The sequence below is a fragment of the Canis lupus genome, chromosome 17 (assembly GCF_003254725.2).
Source record: "Canis lupus dingo isolate Sandy chromosome 17, ASM325472v2, whole genome shotgun sequence".
In the NCBI taxonomy this organism is placed as follows: Eukaryota; Metazoa; Chordata; class Mammalia; order Carnivora; family Canidae; genus Canis; species Canis lupus.
The window spans coordinates 51,847,538-51,873,958 of NC_064259.1; the positions used below are offsets into that span (position 1 = coordinate 51,847,538).

General features: G+C 35.9%; 1 protein-coding gene across 13 annotated transcripts in view; it reads left to right on the forward strand.

The window, feature by feature from the left end:
* The window catches only part of HIPK1 (homeodomain interacting protein kinase 1), a 51,383-nt gene that overhangs the window by 13,355 nt on the left and 11,607 nt on the right, over window positions 1–26,421 (forward strand). For all 13 annotated transcript variants that reach the window (XM_035700610.2, XM_025453462.3, XM_035700616.2 and 10 more), the window contains 8 exons: window positions 7,299–7,422; window positions 15,100–15,219; window positions 16,026–16,112; window positions 16,798–16,982; window positions 17,290–17,452; window positions 18,739–18,964; window positions 22,998–23,119; window positions 24,031–24,165. In XM_035700610.2, coding sequence (XP_035556503.2) covers window positions 7,299–7,422; window positions 15,100–15,219; window positions 16,026–16,112; window positions 16,798–16,982; window positions 17,290–17,452; window positions 18,739–18,964; window positions 22,998–23,119; window positions 24,031–24,165 — 1,162 coding nt within the window. The remainder of the gene's footprint in view (window positions 1–7,298; window positions 7,423–15,099; window positions 15,220–16,025; window positions 16,113–16,797; window positions 16,983–17,289; window positions 17,453–18,738; window positions 18,965–22,997; window positions 23,120–24,030; window positions 24,166–26,421) is intronic.

Sequence of the window (26,421 nt, forward strand, 5' to 3'; positions counted from 1 at the left end):
AAAACTCCACCTTTCCCTCTACCCCTGGTAACCTCTATTTGACTTATTGTCTCTGTGAATTTGCCTATTCTAGATACGGCATGTAAGTTGAATCATACAATATTTATCTCTTTGTGTCTGGTTTATTTCACTTAGCATAATGTTTTCTTTCTTTTTTTTTTTTTAAAGATTTTATTTATTTATTCATGAGAGACAGAGAGAGAGAGAGGCAGAGACACAGGCAGAGGGAGAAGCAGGCTCCCTACAGGGAGCCCGACATGGGACTTGATCCCAGGTCTCCAGGATCACGCCCTGGACTGAAGGCAGGCGCTAAACCACTGAGCCACCTGGGTTGCCCAGCATAATGTTTTCAAGATTAATTCATACTATAGCATGTATCAGACTTCCATTCCTTTTCATGACTAAATAATATTCCAGTGCATGTATATACTACATTTTGTTTATTCAGTCCCTTGGGTTTCCACATTTTTGGCTCCTATGAATAATACTGCAATGCACATTAGCATTCAAGAGTATAAGTCCCTGTTTCTTTGGGGTATACAGCTGAAAGTAGGATTGCGGGATCATATGGCAATTCTTTTTTTTTTTTTTTTTAATTCTAACTTTTTGAGGAACCACCAAACTGTTTTCTACAGCTGCACTATTTTACATTCCCACTATCATTGAATGAGGATTCCAGTTCCTACACCTCCTCATCAAAACCTGTTTTTTGTTTTTTTTTTGTGGTGGGGGGGATAATAGCCATCCTTAAGTGTGTGAAATGGTATTTGTGGGGTTTTGATTTGCATTTCCCTAGTGATTAGTGATGTTGAGCATCTTTTCATTTGCTTATTAGACATCTGTATATCTTCTTTAGAGAAATGCCTGTTCAAGTCATTTGTCCATTTTTGTCTTGGGTTTTTCTGTTGAGTTGTAAGAGTTCTTTGTATATTCTAGATATTAATCTCCCTCTGCAGGTAGATGGTTTGCAAATACATTCTCATTCCATGGGGTTGCCTTTTCACTTTGGTGAAATGATACTTGCGCAAAAGTTTTAAATTTTAATGAAGTCCAGTTTGTGTTTTTTCTTTTTGTTGCTTAGATTTTGGAATTATATTTAAGAAATCATTGTTAAACCAATGTCATAAAACTTTTTCACCTTTGCTTTCTTGTAAGAGTTCTATAGTTTTTAGCTCTTACTTATAAGAATATAAGAAATACAGACATAATATTTTTAAGTTAATTTTGACCTATTTTTAAGTTAATTTTTGTATATGGTGTAAGGTAGAGGTCCATTTTCATTCTTTTGCATAGATATTCAGTTTTCCTAGCACCATTTGCTTAAAAGACTATACTTTCTCTATGGAGAGGTCTTGATATTCGTTGGAATTCATTGACCACAAATACAAGAGTTTATTTCTGGGCTCTCTGTTCTATTCCATTGATCTTTGTGTCTGTTTTTATGCCAGTTACCACACTGTCTTGATTACTTGTAGCTTTGTAGTAAGTTTCAAAATCAAGAAGTGGGAGATCTCCAGCTTTATTCTCTTTCAAGATTGTTTTGGCCATTTGGAGTCCCTTGGGATTCCATATGAATTTTATAATGGATTTTTCTATTTCCTCAAATAATCTCGTTGGTTTTTGAAGGATTGCCCTGAATTTGTAAATCAGTTTGGGTAGTAATGACATCTTCACAGTATTACGTCTTCCAATCCAGTCTTCTCTATTTTTATCTCTTCCTTTTATAGTTTTGTAAAACTGATTATTTCTTACTTGAGTGAGATGGAGTAAAGAAATTCCTACAGCCTTGGTTTCTGGTTTCATGCTGCTCTAGGCAGTTTAGCTAATTTTGAAAATCTCACCTCCATTTGGTTATTCACGACTTGGAGGATTTAGGTTCCAATTATTTTTTCTTTTAGTATTCTCCTTTGAGCAATCCTACCACCACCTACTCATGTATATATACAGAAACATTCTACAGGTACACTTAAGAGCTCAGATCTCCTTTGGAGCATTGGGGAGGTAGGAGGGAGGGCATCGCTGAGGGGGGTGGAGGCTGATCAGCTCTTACTTCTTGATCTCTTTTCTAGTCGGTGCCTGCAGGTATTTTTTAACTATTTGGTTTGTCTTTATGGTAACGGAAGCAATTTTAAGATAAAAAAAAAAGCGATAGAAATAATTCTTTTGTGAAATAATTTTGATGGAATTTTCTCTTAAAGGGTAAAGGAGATTTGAGGAGTAAATAGTTCTGGCTGCTTAGCTTTCTCTTGTAAGTAATTCATTTGAATAATTTTCAGTGTTAGGTTGATGATCTTTGCCCCTTTCCCTATCCTTTTGATTTAATTTAAGCTGTCATAGGAGTAATTTGGTTATGTTTTATCTTTATAGCAAATATGATTTTCAGATTTTTAAGTCTACTGTCAAGTACTCTTCAACAAATCATTCTGCAAATCCATTGCATTTAGTTCTTGACTATAGGAGTAATTGTAAATGGAGCTCAGTTTACCCCCTTAAAAACAGGAGTTCTTTTTGTGTATTACTGAGTAATTACTATGCATACTGAAGTTCAATGTCCAGGGCTTGATTACATTTAGGATTTAATATGAGTATTCTGTTATGTCATAATAATACTTGATAATGAACCTCAGGCCAATGGAGTAGTAGCTCAGGCATTCCTTCTTTATCAGTAGTTTTATCCACAGTGGCCTTCTTCGTGTTGCTTTTAGAGTCTCACCCTGGTGTCCTTCAGAACACTTCTGGGAGGGGCACCTTGGTGGCTCAGTGGTTGAGGTCTGCCTTTGGCTTAGGCCATAATCTCTGGGTCCTGGGATTGAGTGCCATATCAGGCTCCCCTTCGGGAGCCTGCTTCCCCCAATGCTTGTGTGTCTCTGCCTTACTCTGTGTGTCTCTCTTGAATAAATAAATAAAAATCTTTTTAAAAAAGGAAAAGGAAAAAGAAAACCTCTGTGAAATCCCTTTGGCCAGTGAAGCATCCTGACTTCAAAGTGAGATTTCCCCTTACCCTCCCTCCTTTTTAGTTTACATTGCTTCATCTTGCTGATGACCTGCCAAAATATTATCATTTGACATAAATTTTTACCAGCATACTGTCTCTGTTGGCCATAGGCATGGCTAAATACTCTAGGCAGTGGAAATAATATAGTTTATTTTCTGGCCGCTGTAAGTGTAAATATAGACTACTTCCAAAGAGATTGCTGTGTTTGGGGCTTCAGTTTAGGTACAAAGGTTTGCCATACTTACAAACTCAGTGCTTTTCCATTCTTTTTTTTTTTTTAATTTTTTTAATTTATTATTTATGATAGTCACACAGAGAGAGAGAGAGAGAGGCAGAGACACAGGCAGAGGGAGAAGCAGGCTCCATGCACCGGGAGCCCGACGTGGGATTCGATCCCGGGTCTCCAGGATTGCGCTCTGGGCCAAAGGCAGGCGCCAAACCGCTGCGCCACCCAGGGATCCCAGTGCTTTTCCATTCTGAACAAACTAGCTGGCCTTTATTAAAGTTGAGATCTCTGTATTTGTTATGTATGGAAGGACAAGGTCTAGAGAAGGAAAGCATATTTTCAGTTTATCCTAGACAAATAACATACTACAGTTTCACCCAAGCCACAGATGCAGGAAGTTAGACTTTATGTAACATCTCTGATCTGGTAAGTTTGATGCCTCTGAGATGGGCAGGAAGAAACAAGAGTATTCATTAAAATGATCAGAGGGTAATTTGTGCTGTTAAGTGATTCTAACAGTAGTTTGCTCTGGGTTCTAGTGAAATAACACTTTGGAGCAGTTTTTTAGTTTCATGAAATTTGAAGTTGGAAAATCAAAAGGCAGGGATTATTTCTACCACCTGGTTGTAGTATTTAGAGCCCGTGTAGTATCTGTTCCTTAAAGATGGGATGTATTTTCAAAGAGAAGACCCACTGTGTCCAAAGTACAATTAATGCCATTTTCCTACAAAAGTGACTGCCAGTTTGGGTTTTTTCCCTCTCTTCCCTGTGCTGCTGCTTCTTCTTCTTCTTTTTTTTTTTTTTAAGATTTTTATTTATTTATTCATGAGACACAGAGAGAGAGAGAGAGAGAGAGAGGCAGAGACACAGGCAGAGGGAGAAGCAGGCTCCATGCAGGGAGCCTGACTTGGGACTTGATCCCGGGTCTCCAGGATCAGGCCCTGGACTGAAAGCGGCACTAAACCGCTGAGCCGCCCGGGCTGCCCCCTGTGCTATTTTAGGTCATCTTTTTTGCTGTACAGGTGTTAATGTCAGAGCTGGTAAGGGACCTAGAAAAGTAATTACCTCACTCAGCCTCCCTATACAGATGGAGTAGAAGCAGAATTTTAGTGTTGAGAGTTTATATTTGAAGGATTGAGAAACAATGGAGGCCAAGGGAAAGATGATATACTAATGAAGATAGTACCAAGAATTATCTGAATTCAGAGTTTAAAACATTCCGTGTTTAGAGGTGAACCTGCTTTAAATGATTCTGATCTGTTCAGTACAAGAAAATAACTTCTGTTTTTTTGCTTCCTAGAGTTTAGTTCAGTCATCATTTCTAGTTTCTAATGATAGTGAAAAGCCCTCAATAGACTGAACAACCTTATTTTATTTTTACTTTCATTGTTTTTTTCCTTTGATGCTCACTTTTTTGTATGGTAGATGTAGTAGAGTTACTGTTGTGAGTTTTTGCTGAAAATCCTTAGCGGCTTTTGTTACTCCAGAAGAAGAAATGAGACTAAATGGAAAAACTGATTCCAGCCAGTCTTTAGAGTTTTGTTTTGTTTTGTTTTGTTTTGTTTGTCTAATGGGGCTTGGGGACTGAAATTAGTGTTTTTCTTAAGTTCTCTGAAACTTTAGGCTCTGGAAGCCTAACAATGATCACATATTATTGCTACCTTTTTAAAGAAGTAAGTTATTGGGTGGCCTGCCCCTCCCTATGACCTACCTTTGGATTTTAAAATGTCTTCCTGGTATAGTGGGAATGGCAAAATCAATCTGCTGCTCTTCAATTGATGCTTAGGAATGTTCTAAGCCCAGTTTTTATTTTGGCACAAAGCCATTTGTGCTCTCCCTGCCAGCTCTTTTTGGCACTGTCATGAACTTGAAAATTAATGATTCTGCTTGCTGAAAGTAAAAATTTTGTTCCTTTTCAATTTTAGAAAAGCTTTTATGTTTCTGTATACTATTACACTCTAGTTTATTAATGCTATAAAACTTGTGCCATCTTAAAAACATGCTACAGTGGTTGGGATTTAATTAAACTCTGGAATTCCATCAGGAATATGTGGCTCTAGCTACCTGCAACAGGAATATCCCTTTGGAAGGTTGTTTCTTTGGCTAACAAAGCCACGGTTAACGTCAAATAATACAAAACTGGTGATATTCATCCTTCTGCCCATAGCTGTCAAATAGTGGAAGTCTCAGCAGGCCTGGATCATCCTTCTGCTGTTTCTGTACAAGGATCACCTAGGAAAGCCTCTAGAGCCTATGAAATCCTCTAATTTACCTTATTTTCTAAGGGGGTACTTAATTAGAAAATTACCTGGGGAGAATATTTTTATTTAGGGAAATATCTTTATATTCTTCCTGCTCAATCCTTCCTGCCCTTAGAGCAACAATGTATACATAATACTTCAAAGGAAAGTTGGAGAAACGTAGGCACTCCATGAGGGGACACAGCCCCTTTGAGGGCCCCTCGTGGAGAGAGATCTGCTGAGGGGTCTGGATCTGGTGTGCCCTTACAGATTCCAATTCTGTGACTTTTAAGAAAGAAGGGAAATTGGAGATTATGATAAAATGTTTAAGAGCTCAGCCCTAAGATTCAGGTTGCCTGTGCTCCATAATTTAGTACTTGTGTGACCTTGAGTGAGTTACTTCTCAGTGCCTGGTTTCTTCATCTGTAAAATGGAAAGGATACTTTATTATGTAGCATCTAAGATACCATTGATTAGAAGATGAAACATTTTGTACCAATAAGAAAGTAAAAGCACTGCCATTAAGCTAAGATACATCCTCATTTGCAAGAATCTTCTTGATTTCAGAGATGTTAAAATGTGAAAAAAAAAAAAAGCATACATTTTAGGATTGATGACATGGGGTGTCTGGGTGGCTCAGTTGGTTAAGTGTCCGACTCTTGATCTCAGCTCAGGTCTTGATCTCAGGGTTGTGAGTTCAAGCCCCTGCAAGGAGTCTAGTTAAAAAAAAAAAAAAAAAAAAAAAAAAAAAAAGAATTGATGACTTAACAGTAGTAATGTTTATTTTCATAGGATTATTGTAAGGAGTAAGTGACCACATTTGTAACTTAGAACAGTACATGGCACAGAGTAAGCACTATATAAGCATCATCTTTTATTATTATTGACATTAGTAATACCTGTTAATATCCCCCCCTTTTAAGCCCATTTACCTCATAATTTTAGTCATAGTTTGAAAAATGCCATGTATACCACCATGCCAAATAGATTTATATAGGTGGATATATACTTAACTTTTACTTTTTTGAAAACATTACAATATACTCAACTCTGGGGCCAGACTGCCAGTGTTCATATTCTAGCCCTTCCACTTAACTGTGGTTTGGGGTAAATTACTTTGTTTGCCTCAGTTTCCCCTATAAGTAGAGATAATAATTTTACCTTGGATGTGGTCATATATATAAAGCTCTTAGTTTATGATATTATCTTAGTCTTCTCTTTAAGCTTCCCTAGGGTTAGATTTCTCGCTTAGAGCATTAATAGAAATGATTATTTCTGTAGTGTTGTCAACCACTAAGTCTCTATAGAAGGCATTTCTGTTACCAAGGGGTATTTATTGATCAGGTCATTTAATTGATTTTTCTATAATTAAAAAGGTGCTACGAGTAAAAAGAATAAATCTGCGATCGTTATCTCTGATTTCAAAATTAAAAAACTTTTTCTGAGTTTTGTATAAGCTCATTTATTGGCAAAATCTGTCTTGAACCAATGTAAGGCTATTTAAAGTATTCAGCCAACTTAGTATGACTGTTCATTTGTTTTGTTGTAGAAATATTACTGTGTTTGATTATGGGTGCTTCCCTAAACTCCATTGGGATTATTATGCAATATGTAGTTTTATGCTTGGGTACTACCTTTCTTAAATTAAAAAGAAATCTCAATTCCAAAACACATCTGGCTCCAGAAGTTTCAAATGATGGATTTTATATCACACATAGTTTTCAGGTTCTTTAAATAAGTATGTACCTTAGGCTGGTACTAAAACAGGACTTAGTCAAAGTAGTTAATTTCCCCAAGTAATGTTTGTTTTTTAATTTGCTATTTTTGTTTTTGCTAGAGCCCCTGAAATTATTCTTGGATTACCATTTTGTGAAGCCATTGATATGTGGTCATTGGGCTGTGTGATAGCTGAGCTGTTCCTGGGATGGCCTCTTTATCCTGGTGCTTCAGAATATGATCAGGTAAGAGTATATATTTGGATGGAAAGAGAAAGCAAGTATATACTAGTGAAATAGATTCTAGAGGAAGAAATGTGCTAGTGAAGTATTTAGATATCAGGGAAAGAGCAGTCCAGTTACAAAAGATTTTTTTAAAGAGTAGGATTTTTCTACCTGCTTCTTAGGCTGGTGGTATATTTGCAGTACAGCAATTTTAAAAGGTTTTTTATTTCGTATTACCTTAGATTAGTACTTTTCCAGATCTGTCATGACTTATTAGAGACTGGTTTTGGTTAACAAACGTGTCTTGTGAGTTTTTAAGATAATGAAAGTAAAGAAGGATGAGGAGTTGGAATTTAAAGAGTGAACTTTGTCTCGTTCAGAACTGTTACTTCCTTTTATACATGACAGATGCTGAAATAAGTACTTTCTACATACTGAAACACATTGGGCCCCAGAAGCTGTGATGTACACTGGGTTTCTATAAAATAGGATTTAGGAGGGAAATTGTATGAGTTGAAAAGTATTGTAATAGATAGTCTGTGTCTCAAAAAGAGAAACTTTGCAGGATATGCTATGATTTCCCAGGGAGCTAAGTGCTGAGGGAAAAGGTTTTGCCATGGAAATTGTGAATTCTTATTTCTTGTTCTTTTTTTTAAAAAGTGGTTCTAACCACAATGCTGTAAGCAATTTGAGGGCATAGATTGTTTGATTCCACCAATGTATCCTCAACTCCTCACATTGTGTTTGGTGCATAGTAGGTGCGTGAGGGTTTTGTTTTTGTTTGTTTGTTTGTTTGTTTGTTTGTTTTTAAAGAAAGAAATGGTTATCTGGAATTATTAAAAGGAAAAAAGAATAAAATAGTATTTTCCCCTGTTCAACTTAGGATTTTGATTCCTTGATTCATTTTAGATTCACCTTCCAAAAATTTGACTCTTTGGGCATGTCTTTGAAACAAAAATCAGTAGCTCATGTGATAAGTAATTGAGCTTTATAATTGACCCTTTTTCTTCCACCTTGTGAGAAAGAAAGCCAGGTTTCTTATTTTACAAAAAAAAGTGTGAAGGAGAGTAAATGATGCAAAACCAGTTGGTTGAAATAAGCCATTGATTCTCCTTTTTGGGTCTTAGACTATTTTGAGAATCTGATGAAATACGGGTATGGATTGTCTCAGAAAAATTTGTGTACAGTATTTTGAGTACAAATTTAGGGGATTCGTGGATCCCTAATTAGAAACCTTGCCCCTCAAGTGCCATTCTTAGGGCCAACCTTCAATGTTAGTAGACAGATTGGTACTGTAAATTTTCCAGGAAGTGGAACCAAATGAAATTAGATATAGAAGCTAAGGTACAACTGGGGCTTTTTAAAAGAAATGATCTGATAGTTTTGAGAAAATTCTTTCCTGGTACATAGATGTGAAACTGTGGGTGGTAGGAGGAAGTCGTTTTTCCCATGCTGAATAAATAGGATACTGCTGTTGTAGAGCAGGACTGGGGATAGGTTATCTTGATGCTTCTCTCATTATACAAAAAGATTTTAGTGACAGGATCTCTGTTCTTACAGCCGAGTTTCTTTAAAATAACTTATATTGAGATATAATTCGTATACCGTTTAATTTAGCCATTTGAAGTGTACAGCTCAATGATTTTTTAGTATGTTTACAGGGGTGTAAACCATCACCATGATCAATTTTAGAACATTTTCATCCCTCCATAATGAAACCTGTACCTGATTAGCACTCAGTGCCCATTTTTTCCTAACCCCCACCCTCCCCCACCCCTGGCAACTACTAATGTACTTTCTGTCTCTATAGATTTGGCTTATTGTAGTTTATCATGTTTGTTACATACAATGTGTGGTTTTCAGTGTTGGGTTTTTTTTACTTAGCATGTTTCTCATCCATGCTATGGCATACATCAGAACATTAATACTTTTTATGGCTGAGTACACTGTGTATATGTGTACCACATCTTGTTTGTCCATTTGTGAGTTGATGGTTGCTGAGTTATCATCTTTTGGCCATTATGAATAATGGTGCAATGAACATTGGCATACAAGTGTTTAAGTCCCTGTTTTCAATTTTGGGGGGTATATAGCTAGAAGTAGAATTTCTGGGTCATATGGTAATTTTATGTTTAAACAAACTTTTCCACAGCAGTCACACCATTTTATATTCCTACCAGCAATACACAAGAGTTCCAATTTCTCTACATCCTTACCAACACTGGTTGTTTTCTTAAAAAAAAAAAAAAAAGTAGCCATCCTTAAGAATATGAAGTGATAATCTCATTGTGATTTTGATTTGCATTCCTCCAGCAGTTAGTGATGTTGAGCATTGTTTTATGTGCTTATTGGGTATCTTTATATCTTCTTCAGAGAAGTCTACTCGAAAGGTGCGTGGGTGGCTCAGTCAGCTGAGCGTCTGACTCTTGATTTTTGTCTCAGGCTATGATCTTGAGGTTGTGAGATCAAGCGCGAGTCAAGCTCTGTGCTCAGTGGGGAGTCAGCCTGAGATTCTCACTTTCTCTCTTCCCTTCTCTAAAAATCAATCAATCAATCTTTAGAAAAGTCTATTCAAGTCCATTGCCCATTTTTGTTTTATTTTTTTAAAGATTTTTATTTATTTATTCATGAGATACACACACACAGAGAGAGAGGCAGAGACATAGAGGGAGAAGCAGACTTCCCAGAAGGAGCCCAGTGTGGGACTGGATCCCCAGACCTGTCATGCCCTGAGCTGAAGGCTCAAACCCTGAGCTACCTGTGTATCCCTTCAATGCCCATTTTTGAATTTAGGTTGTTTGTTGTTAAGTTGTGGAAGTTTGTGTTCTGGGTATTAATCCCTTATCAGATATACATAATTTGCAAAAACTTTCTCCCATTCCTTGGGATTGCCTTTTCACTCCATTGATAGCTTAGTTTGCACAAAAGTTTTTAATTTTGATGAAGCCCAATTCGTTTTTCCTTTTGTTGATTGTACTTGTGGTATCATATCCAAGAAATTATTACCAAATCCAAAGTTGTGAAGCTTTTCTTGTATGCTTTCTTATAAGAGCTTTATAGTTTTATCTCTTGCATTTAGGTCTTTAAGCCATTTTAAGTTGATTCAATTTCATTATTTTGCATGTGGATATTTAGTTTTTCCAAAACCATTTGCCTGTAAGACTGTTCTTTTCCTACTGGATTGTGTTGGTATCCTTATCGAAATCAATTGACCATAAATACATGATTTATTTGTGGACTGTCAGTTCTGTTCCATTGATCTGTACATCTGTATTTATGCAAGTAGCACACTGTTTTGATTACTGTAGCTTTGTAGTCAGTTTTGAAACCAGGAAGTGTTAGTCCTCTAACTTTGTTCTTTTTCAAGATTGTGTTGGCTATTCAAGGGCCCTTGAGATTCCATGTGAATTTTAGTGTAGGTTTTAGGTTTTTTTTTTTTTTCCTGCAAAAAAGTTATTATTATTTTTTTAATAGTTGAATACATTGGATCTCTGGGAAGTATCATCATCTTAATATTTATCTTCTGATCCCATAAATGTGACCAGAATTTTTAGGTTTTTTTTAGTAACATTTTATAATTTTCAAAGTATAAGTTTTACATTACTTTTATTAAATTTATTTATAAGTATTTTTTGATGCTATGTGAATAGAATTATTTTCTTAATTTTATTTTCAGAATGTTCATTGCTAGTTTATAGAAATACAATGAGTTTTGTAATTGATACTGTATTCTGCAGTCTTGTTGAATTTTTTCTAGTAGTTTTCTTTCTTTCAAGGTTCTTTTTTAATTTTAATTAATATCTATGCCCAAATGGGACTCAAACTCATGACCTGAAGATCAAGAGTTGCATGCTCTACTGACTAAGCCATCCAATGCCCCTCAAGTAATTTTCTGATAGAACTCTAGGTCTAATTGTTTTGATGGATTCCTTACAATTTTCTATCTACAAGATCAGGCCATCTACAAATAAAAATAGTTTTACATCTTCCATTCCAGTCTGGATTCCTTTTTTTTTTCCCCCCTTGCCTAATTGCTTTGCACTGAAGCACTAGTAACAGTGTTGAATAGAAGTATAAGAACAGAAATTCTTGTTCCAGATTTTAGGGGGAAAGTATTCAGTTTTTCACTATTAAGTAGGATATCAGCTATAGATTTTTCATAAATATTATAGCTGAGATTTTATAGCAGATATTTATGATTTTTGAAATATTAGTTAATAGCTTCAGATTTGTTGGAAACATTTTAATCGTTTAATATAACAGACAGTAATACTTTGTATAAATGTAGGACTTTTGTTTTTGCTCTATTGTAAGCTATGTGAGAAGCAGTATCTGGATGATAGCTTTCCATTCTACTTTCACAATGAAACTCATTCTATAATATTAAAATTTTTAAATGTTTTAATTTTTTAAGTGCATCATTACAGAAAAATTAGAAAAGATGCAGTAAGCCAAGAGATAAAACTTCCGACTTCTAGTAGTTCCATCCTTCAGAAGTAACCCTGTTTATGATTTGGCATATTTTGTATTTATTTATGTATATAATTTGTTAATTTTCATCGTGTATTTATTGAGTACCTACTTGACACTGGGGATATAGTGCTGCTTAAAGCATTGTATTGCCCTCATGGAGGCTATAATTTGGTGATGGGAAACAGATATTAAATAACTATGTAATAGTTTTATATATAACATATAAGAATTATATAATATGATTGAGATCTCCAGTTTTTTTACAAAGTGATTTTTACAGAACACAGATTAGATCATTCTACTTCCCTGCTCTTCAGTGGTTTTTTTATTCTTTTTTTTTTTTTAATTTTTATTTATTTATGATAGTCACACACAGAGAGAGAGAGAGAGAGGCAGAGACACAGGCAGAGGGAGAAGCAGGCTCCATGCCCCGGGAGCCTGACGTGGGATTCGATCTCGGGTCTCCAGGATCGCGCCCTGGGCTGAAGGCAGGCACTAAACCTCTGCGCCACCCAGGGATCCCTATTCTTTTAGAATAAAGGGCTAAATCCTTAATATGGCCTCTGAGCCCCTAACTGGGTTGTCCGTCCCCTGTCTGTCTCCCACTAGATTGATATTCTACCTTTTCTTCTTGCTTTTCATCCTCTAGCACGATTGGCATCATTTCAGCATTGGTTAAGAATATGCTTCCCTCCAGCACAGGCTCTTATATATGCTGTGCTTATAGTCTTATAGCACCACCCATTCATTTCATCTAGTCAGTGCCTACTGATTCATTAGTGCAAGTGTTACTTTCTCAGGGAGCTTTTCCTTACTAGTCCCTAGTCTAGCTTGGGTTTCTTTGTTGTTATTTTTATAGAAGCCTTTTTTTTTTTTTTTTTTTTTCCAGAATGCCAATTCAGTTTGAATTTTCAGTATCTGTCTCCCTCACTTGACTGCAAAGTCTATGAGAGCAGGAACCATATCTATTTTTAAAATCACCAGTGCCTGGCTCAATATGTACTTACTAAAAGAATGAATGAATATATGTGCTATATATAGTTCTGTTGTGCATAATAAACTTAGGGATATAGGGATAATAAACATATATAAGCATATATACTGTATTTGATGATATCTAAGACACCATTGATTCAAAGATATACCGTTTTTCTGTATCTGTAAGAAAGAATGCTACTAATTAAATCAGGATAGTTATCAGTTGTAAGACTTACCTTGATTTCAAAGATGTTAGTATGAAAAAATGTGCCTCTTAGAATCAGTGAAATGTGATATTTTTAAAAAGTGAGGTTATTTAATTTGTAATCTACTTTTCTACTTAATATACTGTGAAATATCTTTATGTGTCAATAACTGTACTTCTACTCTGTCATTTTATTTATTTTACTTATTTTGAGAGTGTGAATGTGCACATGTGAATGAGCAGGGTCAGGAGGGGCAGAGGGAGAGGGAGAGAGAATCGTGAGCAGGCTCCATGCCTAGCACATCTAGTCCCAACCTGGGACTTGATCTTAAGACCCTGGGGTCATGATCTGAGCCAAAATCAAGAGTCAGATGCTTAACTGTGTCTGAGCCATCCCAAGTGCCCCTCTACTCTATCATTTTAAATGTCTGGGTAATATTTTATTACACAGATTTTATCCTCGATTTAAAAAAAAATTCACCATTTTTGTACACAAAAGATATTCACATTTAAAATGTTCTTATCTACATTAAAATATATTTTCTATTTTGTTAATGATTTATTGGCTTCCATTATGTAGGTCTCACAGATCAAGAATAATATCCTGCTCTTATCTGAAATTGGCTCATGATAGCAGGCTAGATTTGGCCTATAGGCCATAGGTTGTTGACCTTTGCTTTACACTGATAAAAAATTGGGGAGGATCCCAAAGAGCTCTGTTTGTATAGGTTATATATATTAGTATATACTGCATTAGGAATTAAAACTGGGCATACCTGGGCGGCTGTCATTAGGCATGAACTCTTGATTTTGGCTCAGGTCATCATCTCAGGGTCCTAAAATCGAGCCCCGCCTCAGGCACCATGCTTAGTCTGCTTAAGATTCTCTCTCTCTGTGTCCCTATCCCTCTGCCCCTACCCCAGCTTGCTTTCTCTCTCTCTCTCTCTCTCAAATAAATAAATAAAATCTTTTAAAAAATAATAAAATAAAAATAAAAAGTATAACTTAAAAAGACACTAAAACTAAAGTTTTTAGGAGGAGAGGTGGAAAGTAAGATTTATTTCCCTGCTTTCTAATTTCATCTTAAGTACAGCCATTCAAATATGGAGGAGGTGGTAAAAAAGATTACTTCTTGTATCACTCTCAGTAGTGGAGAGAAAAGCAAATTACTTCTTCTGTTGCTTTCTTGGGTCATTAGAATTGTGGAAGCAAACAAATGTGAGTAATAAAACTGGGAAATTTTTAAAACACAAGTATATATAAGAACATGTTTTGTTAGCCATTAGAGCAATGACATCATCACACATCCTCTCTGGAAATCTCTACTGTACACCCTAAGAAGGGGATGAAAAAGGCAGAGAAGTATTATTTTTAAAAATAGTTTTTACTTCGTGGACTCCCTGAAAGGATCTTAGGGATCACCAAGGGTCCCCACACCAGACTGAGAACTGCTAGCCTAGTTCATAGTAGGTATTCAGTAAATGTTGATTGAATGAACACAGTGCCTGCTCTCTAGTAATGTAGGGATAGAGAAGCTAAATTAAGTGTTTAATTTTATGATGTGAGAGAGAAACTCTATGGCAATTTAGAGTAGGGACAATTGACAGGAGCTAGAATAGTTAAGGGAGAAAGTAGCTTATAAAAAAAAATGTTTTCTTGATCTTTTAAATTTGGTGATGTATCAACAAATGAAACAAAATCCCTTGGTGATCCATGAGGTAGTTTGTTGGAAATTATTCTGTTCTGTCCTAAAAATCTCCTGACATTTTCTGAACTATGTATCAGAGGTCTACAAAAAAGCAAAAATGGTTATACACAAAATTTTCAAAACTGAATTTTCCTTGTAAATAACAATTTTAGTAACATAGAAACAACTGAATAAATATTTGGGAATTACCTGTGAGTGGGTTAGCATAAATATGTATTTACAGATAAATTTCACTTATATTGATTTGGCTAGAGCTAATAATGTCTTAGTGTAAAAGTTTTTAATATTTTCCTTTTCACTCCAAATCAGTGTTTTAATGGTTTTGATGTTTCAGATTCGTTACATTTCACAAACACAAGGCCTGCCTGCTGAATATCTTCTCAGTGCTGGGACAAAAACAACCAGGTTTTTCAACAGAGATCCTAATTTGGGGTATCCACTGTGGAGGCTGAAGGTCTGTCTCCCTTTCTATACTATCCATTCCTGTACTCCTCACTCCCAACGTTTTAGTTACTAAATTCTTGAGATGGAGGGAAAAGAGGTGGTGGTGGTGGGAATTATGTTTGCAGAAAGAAGTACTTGGAAAAATTATTTTGTTGTACCTCTTTGACCTGATCCTTAGTTAAAAAAATAAACTAAACACCTGTTTGGTTGTCTGAGATTATTTTGTGTATTTGAACCAGCAGCTGAGAGGGGAGTATGGAGAATAGTGCTCACCATTAAGTCACAGGAAGAACTAGAGTAATTTAGCAATGACTGTTTTTTAGAGAATTCTCAATAAATAGGAGAAAACAACATAATTTCCTAATTCCCCATGCTAAGGCCTTACGTATTTTCATGAAACAAATACCAGTGCCTGCTTTTTACTTCTGAGCCTTTAGCTTGAGAGATCTCTGAGTAATTTGAATAACCCTGTGAATCTCTTCGCCTGAGCCTGCCTGTTTAATAGCTAGCATTTGAAATGTCATTTAATTTGAAGTAACTGTAAGAGAAAAATGGTAATGTCCCCCTCTTATATGACATTTTCAGGAACCATCATGCTACATCATTTTTTCCACATTTAATTTAACACTGTTGAAAGGGAAGTCAGATATTCAGGTCCCATCTCCACCAGATTTTTTGGTTGTAAATTACTTTCATGTTTGCCATTTCTGGTTGGCAGGTGATGACAATTGTTTCTTTGTATTTTGGCTTTAATTTAGAACAAAATATGAAAATAACATACCGATGGAATTTTGTTTTTTAATTTGTATTTTATAGACACCAGAAGAACATGAATTGGAGACTGGAATCAAATCAAAAGAAGCTCGAAAGTACATTTTTAATTGTTTAGATGACATGGCTCAGGTGAGTAGAGAAAGTTTAAGGAAGCCAGACTTTTACATATCTCTTAATCAGAGACATACTTCCATTTATTAGTTATATTAAAAAATAGATTTAATCTGTTATCTTCTAGTCTGCTTTCATTTTTTAGAGAAAAAAGTTCATTAATATTCTGCCATGTATTAAAAGAACATTTGAATCCTAACCAAGGATACTTGTAGAATTATCTGTTTCTCCCTTACATTTGATTAACTGGTCTTGTTGCCTGTCACTATTTTGAAATATTGTTTATGAAGCTTTCTTTCCTGTCTCTTTTCTTTGCTAAATAAAGACATAAGAACTTAATTGAGTGCTTATTATGTTCCAAACTCTGTCTAAACACTTTTTACTTAACTATATCATTTAATCTTTTCAACAATAGAAATTTTAACATTTAAGTAATGATAATTGCTTCTGCTTAACTTGTTCATCCAAATTTTGAGTGAAAAGACTTCATTCAGCTTTATTCTGCCACAAATTCTACCAAACTGAAGATTTTAATTAGCATAAGAAGAGCTTCCACTTGTGAAAATGATTATACTATAATTAAAAAGAATTTCCTCAGGTTTTTCTCTTGAGATCTATGTCTGTCTATCTGTTATGCAGATGTTTAGTGTCAGCTTTAAAGGTTAAGTGATGAAGTATAATATTTCTAAATTTTCCTTGGAAGGTGAATATGTCCACAGATTTGGAGGGAACAGATATGTTGGCAGAGAAGGCAGATCGAAGAGAATACATTGATCTGTTAAAAAAAATGCTAACAATTGATGCAGATAAGAGAATTACTCCTCTGAAAACTCTTAACCATCAGTTTGTGACAATGACTCACCTTCTGGATTTTCCACATAGCAATCAGTGAGTATGTTCTGGGCATTTGCCATGGTGTGGTTCTCTGTTGAGTTACCATCTTATAGCTCAGTGGAATGATCACATGAGCAGCAACCTTGGTACTTTGCATATTTGGCTCACTGATGCTTTCCTTTCTCATTGAAAAATCATGAGACTTAAGGTGTATTTTTTCTCTTTATGGTTATAAAAACTCTTGATTCATTTTATCTGAATACTCTTGGGGGAAAATGTTGATCTGTATTCATCTTGAGTTATTTGTTATCTCTTTAAATCTCAGTATTCATTTTACTGAAACTTTAATCTCTTTTTTCAGTGTTAAGTCTTGCTTTCAGAATATGGAGATCTGCAAGCGGAGGGTTCACATGTATGATACAGTGAGTCAGATCAAGAGTCCCTTTACTACTCATGTTGCCCCAAATACAAGCACAAATCTAACCATGAGCTTCAGCAACCAGCTTAATACAGTGCACAATCAGGTATTCAGTAAATGATTTTGGAAACTAAAAACCTAAGTGGGGTAAAGAGTAGTAAGAGTACAGGTTGGGATAAAGAAACCAGTCTTTGCTTTGGTGATCTTGTTGCTTCTCACATTTTTTACATGACAAAAGTGATGGAAGAGCAAGTAAACTGATGATACCTACCAGTCATGTGCCACCGAAAATTAAATACAAAGACCTAATCCAGGCTTTCAGTCTTAGCATAGTCCCATAAACAGACCATAGCTATTGTACTACTTACCACTGTTAGTTGTACTGACTTTAGCCACTAACTTTCTCTGTTGGAAAGATTTTATATATCTCATTACATGTGCTGAAAGGAGTTTCCAGTAATTTTTTTCTTAAAGATTTTATCTATTTATTCATGAGAGACACAGAGGGGGCAGGTAGAGACACAGGCAGAGGGAGTAGCAAGCTCCCTGCAAGGAGCCCAATTCTCGAACCCGGACCCTAGGATCATGCCCCGAGCCAAAGGCAGACAACTGCTGAGCCACCCAGGCGTCCCTCTCATAATTTTTTTCTATCCTGTACATTAGATCCTCAGAACTTATTTATCTCGTAACTGCAAGTTTGTACCCTTTGACGATCTTCACCTATTTTCTCTCCCACCTGTTGTCCTGTTCCTAGCAACCACCAATCTGCTCACTGTTTCTAAAAGTTCAGTTTGGTCTTTCCAATAACTAACTTGAAGAGTAGTTTTGGGGCAGTCCAGGAGGCTCAGTGGTTTAGCGCCACCTTCAGCCCGGGGCCTGATCCTGGAGACCCAGGATCGAGTCCCGCATTAGGCTCCCTGCATGGAGCCTGCTTCTCCCTCTGCCTGTGTCTCTGCCCCCACCCCCAGTCTCTCATGAATAAATAAATAAAATCTTTTTTTTAAAAAAAAGTAGTTTTGCATTTGTTTGCCAAATGGAATATTTACATTTGTTATTGAAAATGTGAGCTTTCTAATTTCTTAGCTAGGACTACTTTTAAAATGAGATTTGGTGGTATCTCACATCCAGCAACTTTTTCGCACAGAAAGAAAGATGAGGCTGTCCTCAGTCAGTGTAGGACCATTTTTTAATTCTTTGTTTTCTTATTCAACCTTATAATATACCTTAAATTTGGAGATTGGGAAAACTTCTTAAGCAGAGAATTATTTCAGGGATAGTTAATACTGAATTTCAAAACTCTATTTTAAGATTTTCTGGATGGATTCTGCATGTGTAAAAATACTGTTCTTTCCATTTTATACCAGTGTACAACTATAATCTTTTTGTTTTTAGGCCAGTGTTCTAGCTTCCAGTTCTACTGCAGCAGCTGCTACACTTTCTCTGGCTAATTCAGATGTCTCACTGCTAAACTACCAGTCGGCTCTGTACCCATCATCTGCAGCACCAGTTCCTGGAGTTGCCCAGCAGGGCGTATCCTTGCAGCCTGGAACCACTCAAATTTGCACTCAGACAGATCCGTTCCAACAAACATTTATAGTATGTCCACCTGCTTTTCAGAGTAAGTGGGGAAACATCTGTATTAAATGGTATCATATCAGACCTACAAATCTTGCTTTAGGTAGTTCCTTAGTGTAGGTATCTAGCTGTTTAGTTTTGATCTCTGACAACTTTAAATTCTGTCTCTGAATATGAAGATAACTGAAATTAACACAGTGGGTTTACCTTTTTTACATTGGTTATTTATCTAATTATGATACTGACACATCATGGGAGTTCAGTGAACATTTTCATATTTGAACTGCCCTAGTGTCAATTTCTTGCCCACTGAGACCTTGTACCAGTGTCCTATACCTTGTTTAAGCATGTATTTATCAATATGCAGAAATACTAAGCTTGAAGAAATTTGTTGTAAACAAATTCTATATTGATTCTTATTTCCTATATCATTCCATTATTAGATAAAATTAGCATTCCAAATAAAAGGTAATTTTATTCTAAAATGTAAAAAAATTATACTTCAGGATATAGAAACCTCATGAATTATATCCAAAAATAAAGATTATTGTTTATTGAACTGAAAAATTCTATAAGCTGAGGTATTTGTGTGGGGCGTGCATTAAAATCTGCTTCAGCTTATGAATCATATTGTTCCTGCAAACTCCTATCCGCAAAGGAACAGAATAGCTGAAGGAGGAGGCTCTGACCCCATGTGTTGCAATAAGATTTAAATTTTCACTTTCCCATCCTTCCTCATTTTTTTTTTTTTTTAATTTTTATTTACTTATGATAGTAACAGAGGGAGAGAGAGAGGCAGAGACACAGGCAGAGGGAGAAGCAGGCTCCATGCACCGAGAGCCCGACATGGGATTCGATCCGGGGTCTCCAGGATCGCGCCCTGGGCCAAAGGCAGGCGCCAAATCGCGGCGCCACCCAGGGATCCCCTTCCTCATTTTTTTCATTGTTGTTCTATAATTGAGTCTATCCAGTTCCTTTATTCCAAAATATGGGAAATGTGTTTATTGATATGGTGAACCATTTAAAAGGTTAAATTATTTTAAGGATAAATCCTGACAACACACTTGACTTTCCCAACAGAAAGTCAGCATTAGTACTTTGTGGTAATAAATTAGGACTTAGGTGTGTCATAGCACTTTAAATAGAAGCAGGTAGCATTTTTATCTTTTTACTTTAGTTACTTATTGACTGTGACTCTCTTGTTTGGTTTCTGACAGAGTCGGAGCAAGCAGAAGGAAAAGAGGGGCTAGGGGAGACTGAGAGATTACCAGGAGGACAGGAGAGCAATAGCGATGTAAACCAGGGAGAAACCACAGGGAGAGCGGAGGAGCAGATTCAAAACCCGTAAATGCAAATTTAGCCTAACTTACCAAATTATTTTCTGCGTCTGCTACATAATAGTAAATTCTATACCTTTGGGTTGTTATATGTTGAGTGATTCTTCTACTGAATTCAGCAAACCAGCCACCCACCTCCCCCTCACCTTTTCCAAAGTGAGTCTCATGGGAACAGTTTTCATATGTGGGACTCAGAAGTCTTGCTGCTTCTTGGGATATTTACAAGAGGAGGCAGAACATTTTAGTTCCTTTAATAAAACAAAAGGTAGATTCGATGTAGAGGGGGGAAAGTGGTGTAACTCCTTTTGGTATAATTAGATAAGTGTAAGTTTGGGAAAATTTTTTCTAATTAGGAAGTCTGAATAACCTGAGGAGCTAGAGCAAATCATAAAATTTCCAGACAAAAGGGAGTTTTTAAATTAAGGTAATGCGGATGCAAATAGCTCTTATGTACACACCAGATAATGTTCTGTTTCTACATGTATTAATTCATCTTCACAAACAATCCTAGGAAGTGGGCAATGTCATTATGCCCAATGTCATTCTGTCCCATTATAGGTGAGAAAATTGAATGATTCTCTCATCTACCCAAAGTTTTAATAACTAGTTAGTGGTAGAACAGGGATTTGAACCCAGGCAGTGGGATTCATGGCTTATGGATTTTGAAATATTCTGTACCACCTCTTAGTATTTAAACTTAGCTGTAAAGAGTTGTCAGTTGATTTGCCAGCCACAGCCATATGCTGGTTTCTGCCCAGCAGTCGGCTATTCCAGGTTGCCTTCTTTTCTTTCACCATCTGCTTTTTTACAATATACTATATACTTAGAGGAAAAATGACAACCCTCATCAATTAGACAGTTTTACTCTTCTTTCCATACTACCATGGGTTTTTTTTTTTTTTTTTTTTTTAAATTTAACAGGTTGTATTCAACAACAAAAGCAAAGCAAAACTTTGAATCATTTCCTAGTTCAGGGTTTAGGGAAAACCTTCCAAAAGTGTTGCCTTTTGTTAATCTTTGTTTCCACTTATAGTTCCCTGAAGAAGCAAGTTTTAAACTAGCTTAACTGCTGTGGCTTAGCCTAAATTAGGAAAGCAATCTAATGCTTATTTAGTTACATTTGTAGGTCAGTACTATAAATACTACTTTCTATACTATTTCAGTTGACCAAAATAGATACACAGTTTGCTCAGTGGTAATGATTTTATTCTGTTACTTTGTCCCCTTTTACTTCATTATCCTGGAACTTATAGGTGAACCTTTATCATGAACATTTCTTTCTAAATTTTACCTGCCTTTGCCCTTTGTTCCTGCCCACTTATAGGAGGCTATTATAGTAATCTTGTCTTGTAGTTGGCCATGTGTCCTGGGAATTTAGACAAGAATTTTGATGTTGTTTAGCTGTCTTATTAGATAGCATTGCCTTATGGCTGGCAGATTTTTTGATTTGGATATCTGGATTTCTTACTTTTTTTTTTTTAATATATGAATGGCACTTTTGAAAAGTTATTGTTAGAGTATTTTAATTCTGATTTTACTAGTCTCTCTTACTTTGTGTATTTTTGGATTGTGTTTTCCAGTATGACATCTTACTGCTAAGATACTTGCAAATCACTGAAATGGAAAATTGGGAGACTTGCTGAAAAGTACAGTATTAGAGTTTAGGAGTTATGCTTATTTGCTATCTCCATAGTAATATTAAGAGAAATTAGTTGGTGATAGCTTAAGAAGTGTCACTGAAGAAATATTCTAATTAAAATAAAATGTATCACCACTTAACAAAACTGCAGGCATTAGTGAATTAGAGAAACTTCTGTTAGTAGATAATAGAAGCTTAAATTCTCCACATTGAAGGTTTTGATAGGACAGGTTTAAAAGAAAGCTTTGAAATCTCTCTTCTCAAGTCTTGGCAAAAAGGAGAACTATCTTAAGCCGCTCTTTTCCCCAGAATAAGAAATTCCTATTTGCAGGGAACATTTATTCAGCATTTATGCCAGAACAAGGCAGCAAAAAAATTCCCAATTTTTTTTTTTTTTTTTTAGTTGTCCGTTAGTTGCAAAAGAGCCTTGTTAGAAAGCTGTCAATGGCAAAGGCAGATTCCTAAAGTAAATAGAAAAAAGTGTTTCTATAAACAAATATATCTACTTTTTAAATATTTTTATCCTGGGTTATAATTTCTTCAGTTCACATGGTAGGTGTAAAATGTACAGTTTGTAAATTTTTTGAGGAGTAGGGTAAAACATCTTAAAATATTCTGAAAGGGTAACTTAATAAGTAATGATCATTTTTCTTAACTAATTAAGAATCATAATTTAATGAAAAGTTATAATTATTTTCAAGTCTTTGCTTTTAGTAGATTATGTATAAAAATTTTTTTTTTTTCCTCCTAATGGATTAAAAGGTGAATGTAACTTAATAAGTGTAGGTTTGTTTGCTTTTGCATATGCTATTAATGGGAGAATGGGATGGGTGCTATAAGTGTTGCAGGATAAAAAATTTCTTAGAATTCCCTTAACTGTCCCTTCTTGTATCAAACATCTTTCCATGAATTTAACCTCAAAGGAACCAAACCACTCTCCCTTTTCTTAACTCCCTAGACTTCTATAAAATGCCTTTGTCTTACACGTCTAAAACTAACCCGGGTGGTCGATATTTGAACAGAAAAGCTAAAAACAACAACAAAATAAACAATACTGCAGACCTAACAAAGCAATTTAACTGTGTTGTTGTTTTCTACAGCTGGGTTACAAGCAACAACAAAACATTCTGGATTCCCTGTGAGGATGGATAATGCTGTGCCAATTGTACCCCAGGCGCCAGCTGCTCAGCCACTACAAATACAGTCAGGAGTTCTTACGCAGGTAAAAGCCATAACAATTTGGACACTCAGTATCACTGAAGCACTATTGAGATGCAGATATTTTGTCCTGGAAGATGGTATTTGCTTTGACCATAAGATCTTTCTTGGTCATGATTCAGTGGACTTAAAATGAAACATCTATAGTTGAATGATTCCTCATTCCTAATACTATTACAATTTTTGCCAATGTCTTCCTTAGACTTACTTACAGGAATAAATACCCAGACCTTGAGTCATTGTGTTTTGAGTAAACTTACTCAGACTTTGTGAGATGAAGTTAATTTTTCATACACATGTAACAACATTTTGATTCTAAAGATATTCCCCTTTTGTTCCGTTTCATGTCCCCTTTGCTCACTCTTTCAGAATGACATCATGGCAGAGAGGCTGGATCATATCAGGATGCCTCTTCAAGTATTACATTCCTTCACTCTGTGTGTTTAAGCTATAGAAAGCCTTAAAACTTTCTACTAGCCATGGGACATGCAACCAAGATGGGCAAGAAAATCGTGAAAGACTCAAATAAGCAACAGATACTATGTTTTCAATTCTATGTGTAAATGTTTGTGGCCCATGACACAGAGGAAATTTGGAAGTCCAAAACTCTTCTTTTGTGAGTAGGAAGAAGAGGAATTCTTACATGCCTTTGTTAACTGAGTTTTGTAGAACCGATCTTCTGAATCTGGCCCAAGAAGGATTCCTATCCTTTATCGCTTTAGGCCTTGACATTTGACCTAGTGAGCTGATGCTCTGATGAGCAGAGTTGAAGGGGAAAGTTGTGTTTGTACATGCATTTTAGGTGATACAAAATTACTACTTGTTGGTAATATCTTGGGGGGATTGAGAACCCTTCTGAATCCAGATAACCTGCCTCCGTGTTTGTTTCACTCACCTGCCTAATCTACGTTGCAGGGAAGCTGTACACCACTAATGGTAGCAACTCTCCACCCTCAAGTAGCCACCATCACACCGCAGTATGCGGTGCCCTTTACTCTGAGCTGCGCAGCCGGCCGGCCGGCGCTGGTTGAACAGACTGCCGCTGTACTGGTAATTCCCTCACTTGATTGTGTTACTAACGGAGTTTCTTTGGTTTCTTTCTTTTTTATTTTTTCCTGTTTGTTTTTGTTCTGTTTTCTTCTGGTTTTCTCATTTTTCAAAAGAAAAAAAAATTTTTAACTTAGTTTTTGCAGAGGGCATGGAAGCATGTGCCATCTTGTGGCTGTGTTCTTGCTACATTTTTAATGTCTCATCGTTTTCCTCCCCAACATTTGCTGAAGCACTGTTTGACTCTGATATTCAGTGTGGCTCTGTAAGGAGCCAGATCGCTTTAATTCTTCTTTGGCAGCCTAGTGTGATAAAAGCTCTTGGTGTAGTCTCAGAAGAACTTCAACACTGTTATCTGTTTTCTGCCCTTTTACCCTCTGATCCTTGAGAATGAAGGAAATGGCCTTTAGTTTGGCTCTGCTACAGGTATCCGGATGGCCAAAATTTGAACTCCTTGACAAGTTAGCTTCCTTCTTTATTTGCTATTTTAATCTTCTAAAATTTTTGTACATGTAGAAATGTTTAAGATGCTCTTAATTTACTACTTTATCAGCTGATGTTAACTTTCCTTCTCTGAACACATGAAGGTAACTCTTTTTGCCATTCATGATCGATGGCAGCTTATATCTTCCATTTAAAGATGTTCCATTTAGAATCTTTTTAGATCATATTTCATGTGTTGGTTGAGATTAAAGGTGAACTCATTTTTAGGGGTTTATGGAGAAATTAATGACTTTACAAATAGGTCTTTATACAAAGGTGAAAAAATATGGCCAAAAACCTCTATGTAAATGCAATACCTTTGTTACTGCAAGTCCTGGGGAAAAGTTATTAAATACAGCAGCAAATATAATACTATGGGGCTTAGAGATAGGAAAAACAAATAGGACCTCAGGGTGTGTTTCAGGATTTGTACCCTTCAGAGTGGTCTTTGGATGTGTTTTGGTTTATATGGGGGAGTTAGAATTGTTTATTGGACATCCCAGCATTTCGTTATTTGAAATTTAAAGTTAGAAAAACCTTATTGATACTATCGAATACTGATATCTACATCTTTCAAAGTGGCTTTACATTTCTTTTGTTGTTTCTCAAGGACTCATGTGAGTGTAAACACTTCCAGAAACATACTTTGGTTGTTGGAATTTGTTTGGTTTTAGTTTAAAAGTCTTCGTCAACCTCCAGATTAATTATATCCTAAGCATAAAACCTGAGTGCGAGGGAGTCAGATACATTTCCAAACTTGATTGATCCAAGCCACTGGTTTTAACTTGCTCACCTATAGTTTTGAGAATGTTAGTTGAAACTTCTCCTTTGCTGCTTCTCTTAAGTTTGCACTAGTCATTTGCTAAGCTTTGCATATTTTTGTTCTTCCTCTGTCAAAACAGTTCGTCGCTTGGAACGCCAGATTTCTGCCTCACGTTGGAATGTTATTTCTTGCTCTGTATTAAACTACATGCTTTGTCTTGTGCAGGTGTTGGCTTATGGAAAGACGCATGGTGTGACTTAACATACTTCTCTTATTTTTTGTTTTGTTTTATTTTGTTTTAAATTCTGCTTATGGTAGCAGACGTGTTTGCAGTTTCTCTGCTTTGAAGGCTTCTTGTTTGGAACCAGTATTTGTAACAAGTGGATCTGTTACTTGCAGAAATATTTTTAAAACAGTGTGTTGATGGCCTTGCAGTTTGAAATTCAAGAAAGAACCATATGTACCCAAGCATTGTAGGTGATTGTACTGTAGAATTTAAGTTTAAAAAGGAAACTTTCAAATCTGTTCCCATTTTTTTAGAAAATGCCAGAATTTCTCTAAGAAGTTCAGAAAACATATTTGTTGTTGTCTACTGCAAGCGCTTGTTAAAAACTAGAAATGATGTATTTTCTAGTAGTGATTAGTTTTTATGTTGAAGTATGTTTCTATAAATGATACATTAAACAGTATATTTTAGGTAACTATTAAAAGCAAAATATGGTGCTCCCTGCATCTATTATGGAAATATTTTACTTACTGCCCTATTTCATTCTATCATATGGCTATATATGTTGAAGTTAGCTTTCTCTTGCTGACATAAGCTTGTTTGCCAAAGGATTTTGGCCTTTGGTCATCCACATCTGGTTCTGTGTTCCAAGTTCTACCCTTTTAAAAAGACACAATTCTCCCCTTTGTTTTATGGGTTGAACTGACCTGATGTCTTAACTGATTGGCACTTAAATTTTAAAATTCCTATTTTTAATCTCAAGGGAGCTGTCTTAACTCTTTTTAGG